Genomic DNA, 21,403 nt, shown 5'->3' on the forward strand with positions numbered 1-21,403 from the left:
TAAATGTTAAATCTAAATGTTAATTGTTAAATCTAAATGTTAAATCTAAATCTAAATGTTATATCTAAATGTTAAATCTAAATCTAAATGTTAAATCTAAATCTAAATGCTAAATCTAAATCTAAATGTTAAATCTAAATCTAAATGTTAAATCTAAATCTAAATCTAAATGTTGAATCTAAATCTAAATGCTAAATCTAAATGTTAAATCTAAACGTTAAATCTAAATGTTACATCTAAATCTAAATGTAAAATCTAAATGTTAAATCTAAATTTTAAAACCGGTTATCTGCATTCTGAATTTGCATATTAGTTAAATATTTAGTTTCACCCGAAACATTTAGATTCAACATTTATATTTATATTTAACATTTAGATTTAACATTTAGATTTAGATTTAGATTTTGTATTTAGATTTAACATTTAGATTTTACATTTAGATTTTACATTTAGATTTAGATGTAACATTTAGATTTAACGTTTAGATTTAACATTTAGATTTAGCATTTAGATTTAGATTCAACATTTAGATTTAGATTTAGATTTAACATTTAGATTTAGATTTAACATTTAGATTTAGATTTAGCATTTAGATTTAGATTTAACATTTAGATTTAGATTTAACATTTAGATTTAACTATTTAAAATATCTCTAAGTTGATAAATATTGTTGTAAATGTGCTAAAAAAGTGACCCCCAAAAATTCATACCAGTTTTTTAAACATTGTTTGAAGCTAAATGTGTCAAAATGTTGCTGTTATTTTCAGCGTGAGTCGCTTTACAAACGACGCCCCATAAAACAGTCGCTTTGACGGTCATGGACCGGTTCTCGAAAATGGTTCATTTTATTCCCTTGCCTAAATTACATCTGCCAAGGAGACCGCGGTGGCTGTCGTAGATCACGTGTTTCATGGACGTGGTTTCCGACAGGGAAAAGAATGTGTACCACTGGTACACCCTATCGCATATCAGCTTTTAGACATTGTTCTGTTTTTTGTTATAAGTCAGAAATGACAAGGAGGCGCTTCACGCAATACAAAGTCAATGGAGAGCGTTGGATCCCCCCCTCTGTGGGCGTGGCCTAAATACACTCCGTGTCAATGATTGGAAACGGCGCTCGCTCCCTTAATGCTTTGAGTTTGCATCATGACTATTTAAACGACCTCCTCTTTATCAAAACTGTACTTCACTTTCTCTTTCAGAGGGACAACAACAACACAGCTGTAAGTTCTGCTCTTTATTCCCTTTACCGATCATCATCACATCTTTACCTTTACTTTCTTTACTGATCAGAACGAATGTTAACACCATTAAAGAGAATCGAGGAAGTGTCATTTACTTTATATTATAATATAGAAGTAGAAGAGTAACATTAAACGTCCTTCATGATGTGCAGTCATGGACAATAAAGAGAAACTCACTGACCTCTGGGTTACTGTGCAGTTTTCAAGCACTAAACTCACTCATCTTTTATGAATTAAACTTTATTGTCCATTCTGTTTGTCACAGAACAGAAATTTATCTGAATCCATTTTATCATAATCTCGAATTTAGGTTAAAATGCCAATTGGTTGTTTGGTAATTTATATTTAATAGTTAGTCACACATTTAATCATTCTATTTAACCCTTTGTTGAAATTATACCCGTTTCATAATCTACAAGAGATAGTTAATAATTACAGAAAGAGTACGTCGGAATAGATCAAAATGTTACAATTTATTACCAGTCAGGTAAATGTATAACGCCATGGCAATTACACAATCAATTCAAAGATAATCCATACATAACCTCAAATGCTCTGAAGTAGTAGTGGAAGATCCATACCTGACTTCTGAATATTACATAACGCATAGCATCTAATATTCATTTTACGTTATGGGCTGAACTGATTACAGTATTGAGCCCCGAACCTTTGGTGGTTCGTGATGGTAATTTACATTTAATCACTGTCCCATATGACCTGTAATTACGAGACCAAATGGCTCCAAAAGTCACACCCACCATCATAAGTAAAATATTATTATCTTCTTGTCTTCTTCTGTGGTGATGAGATCTTTGTAGCAGTCGCACTGAGACATTTCAAACGATATCAAACACTTATAATACTGTATAGTGAGAATTGACATTATATCTAATAAATTTGGGATGAATTCTCAGCATGAGAGGTAGTAGGAGTTTAGGGGAAGATTCAGGTGAAAGGAAATGCATGAAGATTAAAGCCATTTTCAAATGATTCCCTCAGTGTGACGTCGTCTGGGATGGGCTAACTAACTGTATAAGTTCAAACAGTGACCTTTGTCCTTTCAGCGAGTAATTTTCCTCCACCAGACATTTTGGTATTAGGCAAGTTTTTCAAGACGTACTGAATGATACCCGTATAACATTTATAAAGATTGCTGGACATTTCTCAGTAGATCAATTTTGTTTGTGTTCCTTTAGTGACCATGTCGGACCAAAAACCCAGGGGAGAAGACACTGTGGACGCCAGACAAGTGCCTGCACAAAAGTATGTGTGACGTTCATTCATTACAAACATATCATAAAAAGAAACTGTCATAGGATATGTAGGTCAAAAGTAGAACGAACTATACTTGACTAAGCAATCACTGACAATCATTCAAAATGTTAATGTTAGGATTTGAATAGTGCATAAACAACAAGGAAACGGAAAAGAACAAAATGAGTATTCAAATGTAATGGTTTTGTGTGTTTTCTATGGTTCATATTCTGGGTTCATCTGCCTCTTTACAGAATGCATCATTAAAGGGTTAGTTCACCCAAAAATGAAAATTCTGTCATTAATTACTCACCCTCATGTCGTTCGACACCCGTCAGACCTCAGAACACAAATGAAGATATTTTAGTGTAAATCTGATGCTGAGAAAGGCTTCAGATAGGCCTCCATTGGCATTCAGTACATTTACACTCCCAAGACCCATAAAAGGCACTAAAAACGTTGTTACAAAGTCCATCTCACCACAGTGACTCTACAATAATTTTACGATGCGACGACAATAGTTTTTTTGCGCAAAAAAAAATCAAAATAACACCTTTATCCAACTTGTTCTTGTCTTCCGTGAGCCTCTACGACACATGCGCGAGAATATGAAGTAGCGCCGGGGTTCTGGAATCCATGAAATGCACACTTAAGCCCCATTTTGAGAACTACGCCGAGACCTAAAGCACGATCAATGTAGAATTCAACAGCTTAGATACGCGCGTCTTCCTCTGCTTGTAAACAAATCGCTTCTGGGTCATGTGTCCGAACGCCGGATCTGCGTCATATTGTCGCGCATGCGTCGTGGAGGCTCACGGAAGACCAGAACAAGCTGGATAAAGGTGTTACTTTGATTTTTTTTTGCGCACAAAAACTATTGTCGTCGCATCGTAAAATTATTGTAGAGTCACTGTGGTGAGATGGACTTTGTAACGACGTTTCAAGTGCCTTTTATGGGTCTTGTGAGTGTAAATGTACTGAATGCCAATAAAGGCCTATCTGAAGCCTTTCTCAGCATCAGCTTTCAACAAAAATATCTTCATTTGTGTTCCGAAGATGAACGGAGGTCTGACGGGTGTCCAACGACATGAGGGTAAGTAATTAATGACAGAATTTTCATTTTTGGATGAACTAACCCTTTAATAAGGTGCTTATTTAAGTCTTGCTACATTAATACTTAATACAAACCTGGTCAAAATGACTGGTGGTCAATGGAGGAGAGCCTTGTTTTGTCCTCCAGGTGGGCGTTCCTATAGGAGCGCGACGTCATGTGAAAAATAAATATAGGGTAAATATAGGACAGAACACATGCTGGGTTAATTTTACCCAGCAAACTGGGTTGTTTATTTAACCCAGCATAATGGGTTGATTCGTTTTTACCACAATACTAGTTTTTTTTTAACACCTTATACATAAATTGATGTTTACAGATTAACTTAAATCCTCTAAAAATGTTAAATACTCCACACAACCACTGGTTTGCATGATAATTCCTTTATTTGTTGATCATATTTCAGTAAAGCATATTGTATACCGTTTTTAAAACATATTGCCTGCATTTAAGCTCATTTAACAAATATTATACGTTAAAAATTAAACATTTAGAAGTAATTCAAGTGTAATCGAGCAGTCTCACATCACGCCTGTGTTTGTTGCATACAATTAAATGATATATAGAACAATAACGAATTTATAGAACAATAACGAATTTATAGATCAAATAAAATGTACACAAACCTGTATTTTACCGAATACATCAATTTAACAGAGCTGAAATACTCTCTTGACCCAGGATCTGGGTAACACAAAAACTACCCAAACACTGGGTTGTTACGTCTGACTCAGGATCTGTGTAACACAAAAACTACCCAAACACTGGGTTGTTAAGTCTGACCCAGGATCTGTGTAACACAAAAACTACCCAAACACTGGGTTGTTAAGTCTGACCCAGGATTTGTGTAACACAAAAACTACCCAAACACTGGGTTGTTAAGTCTGACCCAGGATTTGTGTAACACAAAAACTACCCAAACACTGGGTTGTTAAGTCTGACCCAGGATCTGGGTAACACAAAAACTACCCAAACACTGGGTTGTTACGTCTGACCCAGGATCTGGGTAACACAAAAACTACCCAAACACTGGGTTGTTACGTCTGACTCAGGATCTGTGTAACACAAAAACTACCCAAACACTGGGTTGTTAAGTCTGACCCAGGATCTGTGTAACACAAAAACTACCCAAACACTGGGTTGTTAAGTCTGACCCAGGATTTGTGTAACACAAAAACTACCCAAACACTGGGTTGTTAAGTCTGACCCAGGATCTGTGTAACACAAAAACTACCCAAACACTGAAAAATAACGCAAAAGGCTCAACCTAGGATTTGGTTAGTGAAAATAACTTCTCGGTTACGTATGTAACCCTCGTTTCCTGAGGAGGGAACGGAGACATACGTTAGTGACTAACGAATGGGGGTTTCGCCTAGAAGCCAATCACCTTCAGATCTACCTGTGTGCGTCGCCGAACTGTTCCCAAATCAGCTGGACCGTCTGGGGATGGAGTCTCCATTCTCCAGGAAGTGGCTGAATCCGTGAGAACTCGTCGGCTGCACGGTTCAGGTCTCCCGGGATGTGGACAGCACGAAGGGACCTCAGGTGCTTCTGACTCCATAAAACGAGATGGCGGGCGAGTTGAAACGTAGGCGAGGGGAGCGTAGACCGCCCTGGTGGTTGATGTAAGCTACTGTGGCCGTGTTGTCTGTCCGGACTACACGTGTTGACCCTTCAGCAACGCTCGGAAGCGGTGCAGGGCGAACCGTACTGCCAGCAACTCGAGGCAATTGACATGCAGAAGGCGCTGGGGTCCTGTCCAGGAGCCCGCGTCTGCTTGTCCATTGCACATGGCACCCCAGCCCGTGGAGGAGGCATCCGTTGATACAACAACATGCCTGGAAACTCGTTCTAAGGACACACCGGACCGTAGAAAACTGAGGTTCGACCACAGGGTTAGCGTCTGTAAGCAGGCCTGAGTCACTTGTACCCGGAGCGTGCCAGACCGCCATGCCCATCTCGGGACTCGATCGCGTAGCCAGTGCTGAAGCGGTCTCATATGTAGCAATCCGAGCGGCGTTACCGCGGCTGCAGATGCCATATGCCCCAGGAGCCTCTGAAACTGTTTCAGTGGAACCGCACTCTTGCTCTCGATTTGACGGAGGCAAGTCAGCAGAGACTGCGCGCGCTCGCTCGTAAGCTGCTCACACATGGCGACCGAGTCGATCTCCATACCGAGAAAAGAGATCCTCTGCAAGGGGCAAAGTTTGCTCTTCTCCCAGTTGACCCGGAAGGCTAAGTGATGGTGCACTAAATCTCTGTGTCAGCAAACCTGCTCTCGAGAGTGACTCATTATGAGCCAGTCATCGAGGTAGTTCAGGATGCGAACCCCGTGCTGCCAGAGAGGCACAAGGGCTGCCTCGACAATCTTCGTAAAGACGCGAGGGGACAGAGATAGCCTGAATGGGAGGACCGCGTACTGATTAGCCCGCCCCTCGAAGGCAAACCGTAGGAACGGTCTTTGTCGAGGTAGGATGGAGACATGGAAGTAGGCGTCCTTCCGGTCGATCACTGCAAACCAATCGTCCGGACGAACGCATTCGAAAAGGCGTTTCGCTGTCAACATCTTGAACGGAAGCCTGTGTAGGTAACATTTCAAGATGCACAGGTCCAGGATTGGTCTTAACCCACCGGTCTTTTTGGGTACAATGAAGTAGGGGCTGTAGAAGCCGGACTTCATCTCGGCTGGAGGGACAGGCTCGATTGCACCCTTCGCCAGTAGGGTGGCAACCTCCGCTCGCATGACAGGGGCATTGGCCCCGACCATAGTAAAGCGGACTCCCCGGAAGCAGGGAGGAACCTGCGTGAACTGAATCGCGTAGCCGCGCCTGACTGTATTCGCGACCCAGCGGGACAGTCCCGGAATCTGAAGCCAGGCTCCCAGAAACTGCACCAGCGGGGTCATTCGGACTACAGACGTACCCGGTGTGGGGCAGCGATGCAGTGTTACCGGCCCGGACAAGGGAGGCTGTTGGGCATCCCGGTGTGGGGGTGCGGTTAACGGCTGCGTCCTGACAGAGGAGACCAGGGAAGGACGCACGTTACACTGGGGTCTGCTCTGCCAGGGGGCTGGCGACAGAGAGGGATGCGAGTGGCGGGACCCGTGGGTGGCGCGCACCGTCATCACCGGTCTCTGCTGGCTCAGGGATGGGAGAGTTAATTCTTTCTTTGACCAAATTAGGGTGCTGCTGACCCGGGGGCCAGCAGCTGAACAAAGGATTCTCCCCCGGCCCTCCACCAGGGGAAGGAGTGGTCCTGCTACCATCTCCTGGAAAGAATTTCCCATCCCTGAGCTGTTCGTCTCAGGAGCGCCGCTTGGCCTGGCGTTTAGCGGGGCGCTGGGCGACCTGAGGGGACTGGGACGCCTTCCTACGGCTTCCTCCGCAACCCGGCCCGGGTGTAGGCAGCTGCTGGGACCGGGCGGGAGGGGCGGGAGCCTTAGGAGGGCGTCCTCGGCGGCGAGCAGGCTGAGGCGACTGTGCCGGCGGCTGGGTGGAGAGGGGCGGGAGTATATTAAACATATACTGCCCGGGGCAGTATATGTTTAATAGCCTCAGTCTGTTTCTGGGCGGTTGAAAACTCTTGGGCGAAGTTTTTAACCGCTCCGCCGAAGAGGCCAGCCTGGGATATGGGGGCATCGAGGAAACGTGTCCGCTCGCTGTCCCGCATATCGGTCAGGTTTAGCCACAGATGACGCTCCTGGACCACATTTGTGGACATCACTTGACCCAGGGAGCGTGCGGTCACCATCGTCGCCCGGAGGTCGAGGTCGGTGGCGGCACGCAGCTCGCCCACGAGCCCCGGATCAACTCCACCCTGCATGTCCTTGAGTATCCTGGCCTGGTAGACCTGGAGGATCGCCATGGCATGCAAAGAGGCAGCAGCCTGCCCTGCAGCTCTGTGCGATTTCGCCACCAAGGTTGATGTGAATCGACAGGCTTTGGAGGGGTGCTTAGGGTCGCCACGCCATGTCGAAGCGCTCTGCGGACACAGTTGCATCCAAATAGAACGTTCAACTGGGGAGACCCCAGTGTACCCATTGGCCGCGGCCCCATCAAGGGTGGAGAAGGCGGAGGTGGTTGCCGAACGGTCACGGGAAGACAGCGGGGACTTCCAGGACTGCGCAACCTCCTCATGCAGCTCGGGAAAGAAAGGTATTGGGGGCGGGGACTGACGTGTGTCAGCGCGGGTCCCCAAAAACCAATCATTGAGCCGCGAGCGTTCGGGACAGGGCAGAGGGTTCCACTCTATCCCTAGACTCGCGGCTGCCCGAGACAACACGGCTGTCAGCTCTGGGTCCGACTCGGGCAATGCTGGCGCGCCCGAAGGGGGCAGCACAGCCGAGTCATCATCCTCAGAGGACTCGAGCCCACCTTGTGATGCGGTGACCGACATCGCATCATCCTCCGGAGCGCCAAACGAGATGTGAGAGGGTGCCGGAGCAGGCCCCACGATCTCCGCCTGAACACTCACGGGTTGCGGAGCACTAGAGGGGGTGTGGCCCGAGGCATGAGCGTCGGGGCTTTGTTCCACACCGTCACCATCAGATCACCCTGACCACCAGCCAAAGTACCGCCCCTCGGGGGGAATGGTAGATCGGAGTGTGGTAGAGGGGACTCTCACTTCATTACGAAGATCCTTGAGTCTTGATCGCAGCACCGCGATGGTCATGTTCCCGCAGTGGGAACATGACTCATCCACAAACGCTGCTTGAGCATGCTGAACGCCCAAGCATACCAAGCAGAGATTGTGCCCATCGGAAGGACTCAACGACCGGCCACACCCAGAAGTACAGGGGCGAGACATCCTGAAAAGGATGTGCCACGTGTAAGCTCTTTTATGAGAGGAAGCTTCGCAGAGACGCCGAAGCGCCCAGGGACCACACACCAGCTGTCAGACGGACCACTGCGCAGATCAGCAGGCAGGCAGTATGCGATCACTGGAACGCGCCGTAGACACCAACGCCTCTGGAAAGCTGTTCGTCTCGAAGGCTGACAAAGACTCAGTTAGCAGGCTTGAAGGAGTGAAGAGATACTCTTGGCTCCAAAGCAAAAACATAATGCGATGTTGCCAGCGTACTTCCTTATATACCCACGAGGTGGGGCGGAGTTACGCATGCAAATTCCGCATGCCCATGGCATTGGCACTGCCATTGGGCGTTGTTAAATACCTCGAAGGTGATTGGCTTCTAGGCGAAACCCCCATTCGTTAGCCACTAACGTACGTCGTAGTGACTGAACGAAAGGGAACCCAATTTTTATTAGCGTGAAACGCTTCTCAAACAAGAACAAATGTAGGGCGGGGCTTGATTGGATGGTTGTGGTTTGCTACTGGTGGATCTCATGTGAGTGACAGGTTGCGCAGCCCTTGCGCCACTAAGCTATTATTAAAAATTATTTATCTGTGCAAATAATTTTCACGTTCCTGGTAATCTTGAACCAGAATATCTTCCTCTCCCTCTTCATCTCTTCTCTGATGACGAGGGCGGGGCCACCTGTCACTCACATGAGATCAGCCAATAGCAAACCACAACCATCCAATCAATTCCCCACAGACAAAATCAAGCCCCGCCCTACATTTGTTCTTGTTTGAGAAGCGTTTCATGCGGTTCTCGTTTTCAGAAGACGAGTTTCATGCTGACTTTAAAATTTAATTCCTGAAGTGTCTGTCAATAATTTCCACTTTAATTAAGAATGAATCATAAAAGTCTTTGTTCTCACAGGACTTCATGCCGGATTGATGCCGGAGTCGATGAAGTAGATGCCAATCCACGTCTAGATGGTTTTCAGTACAACATGAACTATGGAAGTCTGGGACAATGTGTCGTCATCAACAATAAGAATTTCCACCCAAAAACAGGTAAAGCTGGGAAGAACACAAGCAGGTGTAATGGTTTAGTTTAGATGTTTGTTCTCATGTTAATCTCTTTTGAACAGGAATGGGAGTTCGTAATGGGACAGACATGGATGGCAAAAATGTGATGGAGACTTTCTCAAACCTGGGCTTCAAAGTCAGGATTAGCAATGACCAAACTGTGGCACAGATGACCGATGTGTTAACTAAAGGTACGTCCTGCACCAGTGATTGATTATAATAGTGCAATGGCTCAGTCATAAACTCGTGAAGTCTTCCATCCTCAGTGTCTCGGGAGGATCACCGTCAGTCGGCCATGTTTGTGTGTGTGTTGTTGAGTCATGGGGACGATGGAGTGATTTATGGCACTGATGGCTGTGTGGAGCTGAAGAAGCTGTTTGAGCTCTTCAGAGGAGATCGCTGCTCTTCACTGGTGGGAAAACCCAAGCTTTTCTTCATTCAGGTGAGAGCCACGATAATGGAGGAAGTGTTGTTTTTGGTATAATTGATATACTGTTACAGTTTTTGTTCATATTTCGAACTAGACTTTCTGTTTTTCACATTAACTTTATTTAAAGTTTTAGTCATTTAGTTGTTTTTGTCATTGGGGTTCAAGCACGTAGTGCTGATTGTAATTGTTACATTTCCCAAGATGCAGCATTCTCCTCTAAAACTGATCAGGCAGACCAAACCGTAAGTCGTAGAGATTTGAAACTTTGAGGGCTGGTAGTGCTCACACCGCCTACAACGACACCAAAGCTCGGCCCGATCGGCCTGACGGGGGCGCTACAGCGCTCAAAAGTACCAAATGGCGTCGGCTCAAGTGTATCGTTGGGATCCTTGGTTCAAGACGGACTAAATGCACGCCATGGATTTGCTCGTCGTTCTGATGAAATTTTCGGGTATTTTTGATTTTTTTGAAAAGCCTACTTGTGTGAACTAGTCCTCGGTTTTTGGCCCGATTGGAACAACCAGTGCAGAAATATTCTTTGGAGAGTGAGAATACAAAAATTTACTAAAATGGCTATAACCCGTGAACAGACCGAGATATTTCATGTGAATGAGCCACATGATCACATGATCTGAGGTCGAAAGAAATCATGATGATTGGCCACTTGGTGTCGCTATAACAGAATGAAAATGAGTATAACCACCCAACTGTTAGTCCGATTGACTTGAGAATTGGCATGAAGTGTATTTGTCCAGGGAGCCGTGTCTGTCTATGAGGACATTGGCGTATCTCAAAAAACATGGCCATTGGCCAATGAAATTTGAGGCCGATCGGAGCTAAACTCGGTATGCGTCATGGGCACGATGCACTGAAGTAGCCTGGGAAGTTTTGAGCCAGCACTTTTCACAGGAGTCACCGCCTTAAGGCCCTTTCACATTGGATGCGTAACGAAAAAGCGAAGCGGAAAAACGAATATTTTGTGTGCGAATAGTTTGCGTCAAAACCATTCACATCAGCCGCGACGCGAGTTTGCGACATCTGTGACGTCATCCAGTGAAGACGAGCTTCTCATTTTCTTTAAAAGACCGAAAAGAAGGTTTTGGGTGGACGCAGTCTAAGAACAGAGAGTCTGAAGGGGAGTATGCTCATCTTGTACAGGAGCTAAAACTTTATCATGGCCGGTTCCGCACTTACTTTCAAATGTCCGTGGGACAATTTAAGGAGTTCCTCCAGAGACAAACACACACTTCAGAAACCAATCGATCCAGAGTAGCTGTTTCCAGTTGAGTCACGATGTAAACATTTCAGTGCCACAGTCGTACTGACGGAAACACATTCACTTTCCATAGGCGCGGACACAATTAGGTTTAGAAAAAAAATCAACGAGATTTAACTCAAAAGGTGATGTTATGGTTGTCTGTAGCCTAAAGTGGGCAAACACATCTGCATCTGTACAGCTGTGAACACAACTACAGCTGTAATCTCATGAGAAATGCCATACCTGGCAAAGGTTAATGTTGATCGAATAGCTAATGACATCAACTTGATATTTCGTGACCTTTGTTTCCTTGTATGTGATTGGTTTAAGCCTTTTCTGTCGCTGCAAGAGTTTAAAAAAATCAACATCGAAACAAAAAAAATAAACAGCGTTTTTTCGCCGCAGCACATTCACGTTCGGTGTGGAAGCACTCATTACACAAACAGCTGATCAAAAAATAAAACCATTGTGCAAATTTATTTGCGCGTCAAATTCGTGTCAAGTGTGAACGGACCTTTAGACTCCTGAATCCTTGCCGAGTCCAACGATACCAAACATGCCATGTTTCGCCTCATGGTTTGTGCAACGGTGTTATTTAGCGTTTAAAATTTTTTTTGTGAATATCTTCGAAACCGTTAATCCAATTGAGACAAAACCACCACAGGAAATTCAAAAACATTTGTCGATAGCTAAACAATAATGCCCAAATGTCAAAATGTTGATAGGAAGTGGCAAAAAAATCCAATCAATGTCACCCATGGGTAATTTTTATGCTCTCATAAATTATACACTCACCTAAAGGATTATTAGGAACACCTGTTCAATTTCTCATTAATGCAATTATCTAATCAACCAATCACATGGCAGTTGCTTCAATGCATTTAGGGGTGTGGTCCTGGTCAAGACAATCTCCTGAACTCCACACTGAATGTCAGAATGGGAAAGAAAGGGGATTTAAGCAATTTTGAACGTGGCATGGTTGTTGGTGCCAGACGGGCCGGTCTGAGTATTTCACAATCTGCTCAGTTACTGGGATTTTCACGCACAACCATTTCTAGGGTTTACAAAGAATGGTGTGAAAAGGGAAAAACATCCAGTATGCGGCAGTCCTGTGGGCGAAAATGCCTTGTTGATGCTAGAGGTCAGAGGAGAATGGGCCGAATGATTCAAGCTGATAGAAGAGCAACTTTGACTGAAATAACCACTCGTTACAACCGAGGTCTGCAGCAAAGCATTTGTGAAGTCACAACACACACAACCTTGAGGCGGATGGGCTACAACAGCAGAAGACCCCACCGGGTACCACTCATCTCCACTACAAATAGGAAAAAGAGGCGACAATTTGCACAAGCTCCCCAAAATTGGACAGTTGAAGACTGGAAAAATGTTGCCTGGTCTTCGATTTCTGTTGAGACATTCAGAGTCAGAATTTGGCGTAAACAGAATGAGAACATGGATCCATCATGCCTTGTTACCACTGTGCAGGCTGGTGGTGGTGGTGTAATGGTGTGGGGGATGTTTTCTTGGCACACTTTAGGCCCCTTAGTGCCAATTGGGCATCATTTAAATGCCACGGCCTACCTGAGCATTGTTTCTGACCATGTCCATCCCTTTATGACCACCATGTCCCCATCCTCTGATGGCTACTTCCAGCAGGATAATGTCGAAAAATAGCGAATCATTTCAAATTGGTTTCTTGAACATGACAGTGAGTTCACTGAACTAAAATGGCCCCCACAGTCACCAGATCTCAACCCAATAGAGCATCTTTGGGATGTGGTGGAACGGGAGCTTCGTGCCCTGGATGTGCATCCCACAAATCTCCATCAACTGCAAGATGCTCTCCTATCAATATGGGCCAACATTTCTAAAGAATGCTTTCAGCACCTTGTTGAATCAATGCCACGTAGAATTAAGGCAGTTCTGAAGGTGAAAGGGGGTCAAACACAGTATTAGTATGTGTTCCTAATAATCCTTTAGGTGAGTGTATGTCTATAACTTCCAAACAAAATGAGATATTTACACCTAATTTGACACATATGGATGGGCACACTCTTAGGACAGCTAAAAAGTGCTGGAGATTGGGCAAGACGTGGTGCTATAACTGTCAAAAAAACCTTATTTTTATAATTAATTAATATATTTTTATAATTAAATTTTTTTTTTTCTTTAGTAAAATGCTAGCCTGACGTCGTCATACTCTTCTTGTCAGAATATGAGTCTGATTCTGCTCCGTTGGGCTGTGATTATGGGGCGTGTTTCAACCCAACCAGGAAAGACCTCAATTGGATAGACCTACAACCAATCAGAGCAACGGAGCGACGCATAACGTTAGTTGTCAAATGTCAACAGAACTCAACTGCACTGTGTTGCCAAGTCCTCGGGTTGAAGCGACCCCAATTATGTGATATACAGACCCAGGAATGCGAATTTTAGCTGCCAGCCCTGCCAAAATAACACATATTTTACTCCCCAAATGCCATTTTTTCCCGGAGAACCCCCCCCCCGGAAAGCTATTGGGCTTGTTTTTGGCTAGTTTTGAGGAACGTTAGCAATTAGGATACACGTAGTACTTACCAACACCATCATCATTTCTGAGAGAAATAGTAAAGGTGAATGCATATACGAAGAAGTTCTCCGTTTAGGATTAGAACAAATTCAACCCAAGCGCCTCTCCATCATCGTCTAAAGCCCGCCCTGACAATTTCATTGGTCCGAACAGTTTCTGTTCAGGCATAATTACTCCTCTACGGATCAAGTCCAGACCGAACTGCCCGAGTTAAAATGTTGTGGGCGGGACTAAGTTCGGCTGGCATCCAGGCTAGTAAAATGCCTTTATTGGCTGTAAATGTTTTTTTCCATCTATGATCTAAGTCAGGGGTCTCCAAACTCTGTCCTGGAGGGCTGCTGTCCTGCAGAGTTTAGCTCCAACCCCAAATAAACACACCTGAACCAGGCCCTAGTAAGACACTGATTAGCTGGTTCAGGTGTTTAATTGGGGTTGGAGCTAAACTCTCCAGGACCGAGTTTGGAGACCCCTGGTCTAAGGGGTTACAAGCTTGCTATATAAAACATAATATATTCTACGCATGTCCTTGCTGCTCGCAGCTATATTTTTATTTTTATATGTTTTTTTTAAAACATAGCCGTATTTTATTTATTAGTTGTTGTTGTAGTAGTTATTATAGTTCTTCAAGTTAAACCAATCGAAAATGAGAAATGTAGCTGAAAATATGTTTTTTTTTCAAAATATTTTATTTCAGTTAATGTTTATTTTGTTTCAAGCAATGAAAATATGTTTTATAATAATTCCGCTTGGTGAGATATTATGAAATTATAAACTAGAAATAGCGTTACTGACAGACTGGGAAGAGACGAGCTGCAACAATGGAGAATATGAGGAAAATAATCAACATTCAAACAGGAAAACCTGTTCTCTGTGTGTTTCTCCAGGCTTGCCGAGGCACAAATTTGGACTCTGGTGTTGAGTCCGATGATGGTGAACCGAACAGAATCCCTGTGGAGGCAGATTTCCTGTATGCATACTCCGCTGCACCAGGTATCTAATGTCTTGCTCATGGGCATTTCCTCAAAGGACCAAATGTGTTGCATGCTTAATTAGTCTAATAACCTGGGGGCTCATTTATAAACGTTGCGTACGTACAAAAGAAGGCGTACGCCACTCTCTACGCAATAATTGGTATTTATAAAAAGCAAACTTGACGGGAAAATGTGCAGTCCTTCACGCAAGCTCTGACCCAGGCGTACGCACAAAAACGGGTGAAATGAGAAATGGCGACACCGTCGGCAGATGGAAGAAACACGTGAAAGTGTGTGAAACTGTAGACCGTTGTGTAAAAGAAATGGCAATACTGCCTCTCATAAATAACATGAAGACTTCACAAAGCAAGTATTACAATTAACAGCCTACACGAACACCCGTTTGATCGATCTGCAGTGTAAAACAAACAAAATCAAACGAAAATTACAACAGAAATGCAAAAAAAAAAAAAAACGTGAAATATGTTCTCCAATAATATTGGCATGTTATGCAATTCATCCTCCTAAATAATATGGTAAACAGAACGAAATAATGTACAAAACTGATATTCTCGTCAATGTGTCCGTCTGGCGGAGCAGATATAGATGCAATTAGACAGATAGATAGATGTATTAATTGTCCATTGGGGAAAGTTGTTTTCATAGTAAAAATTTCTTCATCAGCTACGGAATCATGGTATTAATGCAGATGCCTTTAGTTTTTTTTTATTTTCGATAAAATAACATATGACGTATGTCTCAACCATTCAGAAAGCTGCAAGAAATTACATTTGCACTGAACTATTTCCCATTTCCACGTAGATAATAGGGATAGGGATTAATAGGGATCCCCCAATAATTGCCGGCAGTCTCTCATCAAGAGGGCTCAGCTCCGGTGTCCCCTTTCCAGAGATGTATAGTAACGAAGTAGAACTACTTCACTACTGTACTTAAGTACTAAAAGGCAGTATCTGTACTTTACTAGAGTATTATTTTTTTCCACTTTTACTTCAGTACATATTTTCGATGAGTTTAATACTTTTACTCCGATATTTTTTTTATGTGCTGCATCGTTACTCGTTACAATTATAAAAATGTTACGAATCATTCCATTCCAAACCCACATTCCCGCGCATGAGAGAGAGAGAGAGAGCGCGCGAGAGAGCCCCGCGAGCGCGCATTCACTGTCTTTAAAACAACACGAGCGTCTTGCGCTCAAATTGCTCTCTATTTATTTACATAGTTAATGTGCACTGTGAAGTAACATATACAAACAATGAACAGCTGTATTTTTATTAACTAAGATTAAAAAAAGATTAATAAATACAGTAACAAATGTATTGATCATGGTTACTTCATGTTAGTTATTAGTCTAATACATTAACTAATGTAATGTTAACAAATCAAACCATATTGTAAAGTGTTACAAACAGCTTAATCATTTGAAATAATAAAAACAATATGATGTTCAAACTTTTGACTACTTTCTTTAATAACTACATAACACAATACTTGTACTTTTACTTTCAGTACTTGAGTAGTACATTTTAAAATAAACTACTTGCAATACTTAAGTACAAAATATGTTGAATACTTTAGTACTTCTACTTAAGTGTGGTGCTTAAAGAGCACTTCAACTTCTACTCAAGTCACTTTTTTGATAAGGAACTTGTACTTTTACTCAAGTATGTGTCTCTAGTACTTTATACATCTCTGCCCCTTTCCCACCCGTGGCACTCTGGAGATGGAGCGCTTGACGCTTTTTTGCCTCGACTTTGATGTCCGACCATTTCTTTTTTATTTCGGCTATGGTTTCGGCTATGGTCCGAGGTTGTGAGGCTACTGAGGCTATTTACGGCGTCTGCAACCGTTTGCCACTCAAGTGCCTTTTTGGCATTAGTAATGCCTACACTGTGCCCTCCAAAAAATATTTTTCTCCTCTTTTCCACCTCGCCAACGATAACTTCTACTTCACATTGAGTGAAGATACGTTTTTTTGATTTCCTCTCTGTATGTGCCATGATTTCGCAATCGATGAATATTTACTTGTGGGCGTTTCACGGACTATTTATGGGCAACTATGGGCGTGACATGAAGCCGCAAAAGCTGCGCTACATTTAGAATTGATTGTGATTTATTAAGGGAAAACTGCGTAGGATGTGCGTGCGCACGGTTTTATAAATCCGAATATTTCTGTGCGTACGCACATCCTATGTTTCATCCGTACGCCACTTCTGACGCAAATCCTACGCAAAGTTTTATAAATGAGGCCCCAGGTGTTTAGTTAAAGTAATGTGTTTGTTACATTAATACGATAGAATGAATGCAGGTTACTTTAAGGGTTGGGGAACAGGAAGCGACGTAAACGTTGAATGTTTTTCTAACACTGTTCGAGGATGTGAGACGAGTTGGCGAGCACAATAAAGTATTAAAGCTAGTTCAAGTAAGAGTCGTATTTACATATATAACAAAATGCACTTGCCCTAACCAGTTTGTTTTCTGTCTGTCCTCAGGGTATTACGCCTGGAGGAATGTCGATAATGGTTCCTGGTTCATCTCCTCGCTCTGTGAGATGCTGTCAAGATTCGGCAAACAACTGGAGATCATGCAGGTCATGACGCGTGTCAACCACAAGGTGGCGCTGGACTTCGAATCCTCCAGCAATCTGCCAGGCTTTGATGGCAAGAAACAGATCCCGTGTATTGTGTCTATGCTGACCAAAGAACTCTATTTCCCTAAATAATTCAGGATTATTTGACTGATTAAGTTGCAATGGGATAAAAACACATTTTAAATCATTTTTATGTAGCAATTTAAAGTACCAAGTACTGCAGAGCAAATGACGTCCAGCTCCGCCTCTCTGGACCTGATGGGTGGAGTTGTGTTTAACCATAGGTAGGATTAGGGTGTGGTTTGACTGTCTAGCTCAACACAATGATAATTTGATCAATACAGAGCCATTGATTGATTGTTGTGCAGTAACATTACACATTTAGGATGACTACTTGAGGCATTACATTAAAAACAGTAAACTATTTTTAGCGTATGTATTTATATACAATAGTGGTAAAAAGTGATGTTCGGCCTTGGAAAATTGACATATCCAGCCCGAATCCTGGAAAACTGGAAAATGTTGCCTTCGGAGGACACATTTAAGGGTAGGAAGGCATCAAGGCACGTCCGAATCTAATGTTTGCTTCACTTCCTGTCTCCTGAGAGACCTTCATCTGATCGATTTTTGAAGGCAGCATATTTGTATCCTTCACTGCTTTTGATATCCCACAATCCTATGCATTCCATTCTGTGACAGTTGAGCTAGAAACGGGACGTGGGCGGAGCTGAGGTGACGTGATGACTAACAGACAGCAGATAAATGGCTTCCACCTGTCACTCAAAGTGGCCACGCCCTTAATAATGCAGAACTTTATATAATGTAAACGAATGAGTTATAAACAAATCCCCCCCCTCACAGTCGTCATGAAGGGCAAAATTAGCCGTATAGACCAAAAGCACAGTTTGTCCCAGACTGTAAACATGTGTTCTTCAGCTGTAAAGTTGGGCATTTTAACATGAGCTCAATTAGATTCTGCTCCTCCTCTAGTGGCCAGTCCATGAACTGCAGTGTAAGTCCCTTCCGTATCGGCTTCAAGAGAAACTGGGGGAGGTTGCCGCTTGAATATGACTGATCTAATCCAGGTTTTAATAAACTGTATCTGCAAAATATACTTTGTTTATGAAAAATGACACATTTCAGCATAGCAACATATGGTTATAAAAATAAAACCTAAAAATAACCTAAACTAGGTAGTGTTCTGGGGTTCTTTTGCAACCTAAATTTAGGTTATTTATATGTTTGGACTCTCCACACTCTCTGAAAAAAAGGTACAGTGGAGGTAGAATTTTGCTACTTGAAAAAATATAACTGCACCTTTAACCACTTAACTGTCACCCCCCTTTTTGAGAATAGTCATGAAAATGCACTATCCAAACTTAAAGGGCTGTAATTCAAGAATGCTTTGGAATATAGACCTAAGTTTAGTCTTGTTTTATAGAAATCACTCGGCAGGTTATTGCTGAAAGCATTTCAAAATATGAAAGTATGAAAAAGTTATGGAAGTTTATATTTACTGTAATTTAAAAATACTGTAATAAATATTTTTATTTTATGTAAAATATATATTTTGCAAAAATATTTTTACTCTAAAATTACTATATAATCAAAGCCATGTGTCTAACCGAGCTGTGTTCCAAATTTGAAGTTGATATCACAAAAATTAAAGTCCCCATGAGATTGTGTTTAGGCGCTGTACCAAAAACAGCCACCGGGTGTCACACATTCCATTGAAAGTTTTTTTGATGCAGTTTCCTGTAAATTTCTGTCCAAATATCACTTCCATCACAAAACAGTCACCAAATATGGAACCTTGAGACTCAGACCTTTCCGACGATATGCATTTTGTCAAGATTAGAAAATATTTTAATTATATAGTAGTTCAAATAAATTTTCTAATACGAAACATGACGCCGCCCACTAGGGGGAGGAGCCGAGGAGAATTTAGAGTACCGCTTCCATGGTAACGCAACGTCTGATTTCAAAACGGTTTTCACAGGATGAATTTTGAGTTCGTAAGCTTTCAAATGATACCTAATATATGATAATTACTAAAATATATGATACGAAAAAAGGCGATCAAAAAAAGAGCGGGACGGTGACAGTTAAGGGGTTAAAGGTACACAATTGGTCCTTATAGGGTACAATTATACCATTGTTTTCCACACTTAGAGCAGACGTTCAGCCCTAGAGAGTTTGGCTCCAACCCTGAAAGACGTCTATAGAAGCTCTTATTGGGAATTAACAGAGGTTTAGATGTTGATGTTGAAAATGTGAGGTTACCATTATGGGGATCAGTGTTTCATTTAGTCGGGCAGTTTGACTCTTGGCTTTTTATGTGAGTTTGTGGTTTTTGTTACAGTGTTAACAAAACACATAATCTGTTCAAATCAAAAGAAGTCATAAACAGAATAATGTTTGACTAAAGTCATCACTGACTAAAAATATGAATAAATAATATTCACTTACAATACTTTCTTGCCACAGATCAGACATTCCGAATTCTGATTTTTAAATACTTTTTGGGGGTGGGGAAAGTTTAGACACACACATATCAAGAATCAGCAAATGAATCTCAACAATGGTGACATACTTAATGCTGCAATGCATGCTGGGAGCCAGGAGTTTTAAACTGGGGTGGCTTAGTAGGGTTGGAGCTAGTACTACCCCAGTGATGGCACATTAAAAGGTCAAATGTCGTACTGTGCAGTCGTTCCACAGGAGTGGCCAAACATTAGAGACACTGATTAATGGAGATAATGGTTAATCATTATGAACACAACTGGAGGAAACCTCTGACACCGAAACATGCAATGTCATCATTAGAATGGGGGAAAATCTTGTTGGAGAGCTTTATTTCAAACAAACGCACACACATTTACACATGCTGACGCGTTCACTGACAAATGTCACGTAAGAAATGATGCTGTTTGACGCCTGGCGCTCTTTTTTTTCTTTTCAAAAATTAGGTATCATTCGAAAGCTTACAAACTCAAAATTCATCCTGTGAAAACTGTTTTGAAATCAGACGTTGTGTTACCATGGAAACGGTACTCTAAATTCTTCTAGCGGGCTCCTCCTCTCCTCTAAAGAATGCTGGGTTAAAAACAACCCAAATTGGGTTGAAAATGGACTAACCCAGCAATTGGGTTGTTTTAACCCAGTGATTGGGTTTTTAGCAAACATTTAACCCAAATGCTGGGTTAAAACAACCCAATTGCTGGGTTAGTCCATTTTCAACCCAACTTGGGTTATTTTTAACCCAGCATTTTTTAGAGTGTAGTGGGCTGCGTCATGTTTCGTATTACTAAATGTATTTGAACTACTTTATAATCAAAATCGTTTCTAATCTTGACAAAACGCATATCGTCGGAAAGGTCTGAGTCTCAAGGTTCCATATTTGGTGACTGTTTTGTGATATTTGGACAGAAATTTACAGGAAAATGCATCAAAAAAACAATCAATGGAATGTGTGACACCCGGTGGCTGTTTTTGGTACAGCGCCTAAACACAATCTCATGGGGACTTTAATTTTTGAGATATCAACTTCAAATTTGGAACACAACTTGGGTAGACATATGACTTTGATTTTATAGTAATGTAAGAGTAAAACATTTTAAAAATAAAAATATTTATTACAGTAAATTTAAACTTCCATAACTTTTTCATACCTTCATATTTTGAAACGCTCAGTGTCTTCTTTAAAACAAGACCTATATTCCAAAGCATTCTTGAATTACAGCCCTTTAAGTTTGGATAGTGCATTTTCATGTTAACAAATTTGAGGCTTTATCAATAATATGTCACGTACTATACAGTTTTGCGTTCATTTTGAAAAACATAACTTGTAGGTTTGCCTTACCTCATTCAGTTCAGAAAGTTCTTGTATTAAATGCATTGTAAGCCATGTGAGATACGGACTGGAGGAAAGGTGAGGAACTGTGCGGTCTGTCCTGAAGCACGGGATCATTTATCATTCAGATCACTCCAAACAATGACTTTGCACTCATTCTTTACCTTCATTGTGCTGTAAGGGACCCGAGTAAACGTTGTTCATCATCCGCAACACCCACATTCCTGC

The 21,403-nt window shown here is 42.3% G+C and overlaps 1 protein-coding gene across 1 annotated transcript; it reads left to right on the top strand.

The window, feature by feature from the left end:
- Positions 1–1,086: 1,086 nt before the first annotated feature.
- LOC307139898 (caspase-3-like) lies at positions 1,087–18,484 on the top strand. Its single transcript, XM_079839049.1, has 7 exons — positions 1,087–1,223; positions 2,441–2,507; positions 9,332–9,468; positions 9,546–9,674; positions 9,750–9,925; positions 14,625–14,730; positions 17,225–18,484. Exons 2-7 carry the CDS (start codon positions 2,446–2,448, stop codon positions 17,452–17,454), a joined length of 840 nt encoding a protein of 279 aa, XP_079695175.1. The 5' UTR covers positions 1,087–1,223; positions 2,441–2,445; the 3' UTR covers positions 17,455–18,484.
- The last annotated feature ends 2,919 nt before the right edge of the window (positions 18,485–21,403 follow it).

Source organism: Gobio gobio (genome assembly GCF_949357685.1).
Source record: "Gobio gobio genome assembly, chromosome: 16".
Lineage (NCBI taxonomy): Eukaryota > Metazoa > Chordata > Actinopteri > Cypriniformes > Gobionidae > Gobio > Gobio gobio.

Excerpts from the sequence above, each read along its gene's own strand:
- LOC307139898 (XM_079839049.1), top strand. The coding sequence starts at position 2,446 with ATGTCGGACCAAAAACCCAGGGGAGAAGACACTGTGGACGCCAGACAA. Across the intron at positions 9,926-14,624 it reads CCAAGCTTTTCTTCATTCAG|GCTTGCCGAGGCACAAATTT; the intron begins GTGAGAGCCACG and ends GTGTTTCTCCAG. Across the intron at positions 14,731-17,224 it reads TGCATACTCCGCTGCACCAG|GGTATTACGCCTGGAGGAAT; the intron begins GTATCTAATGTC and ends GTCTGTCCTCAG.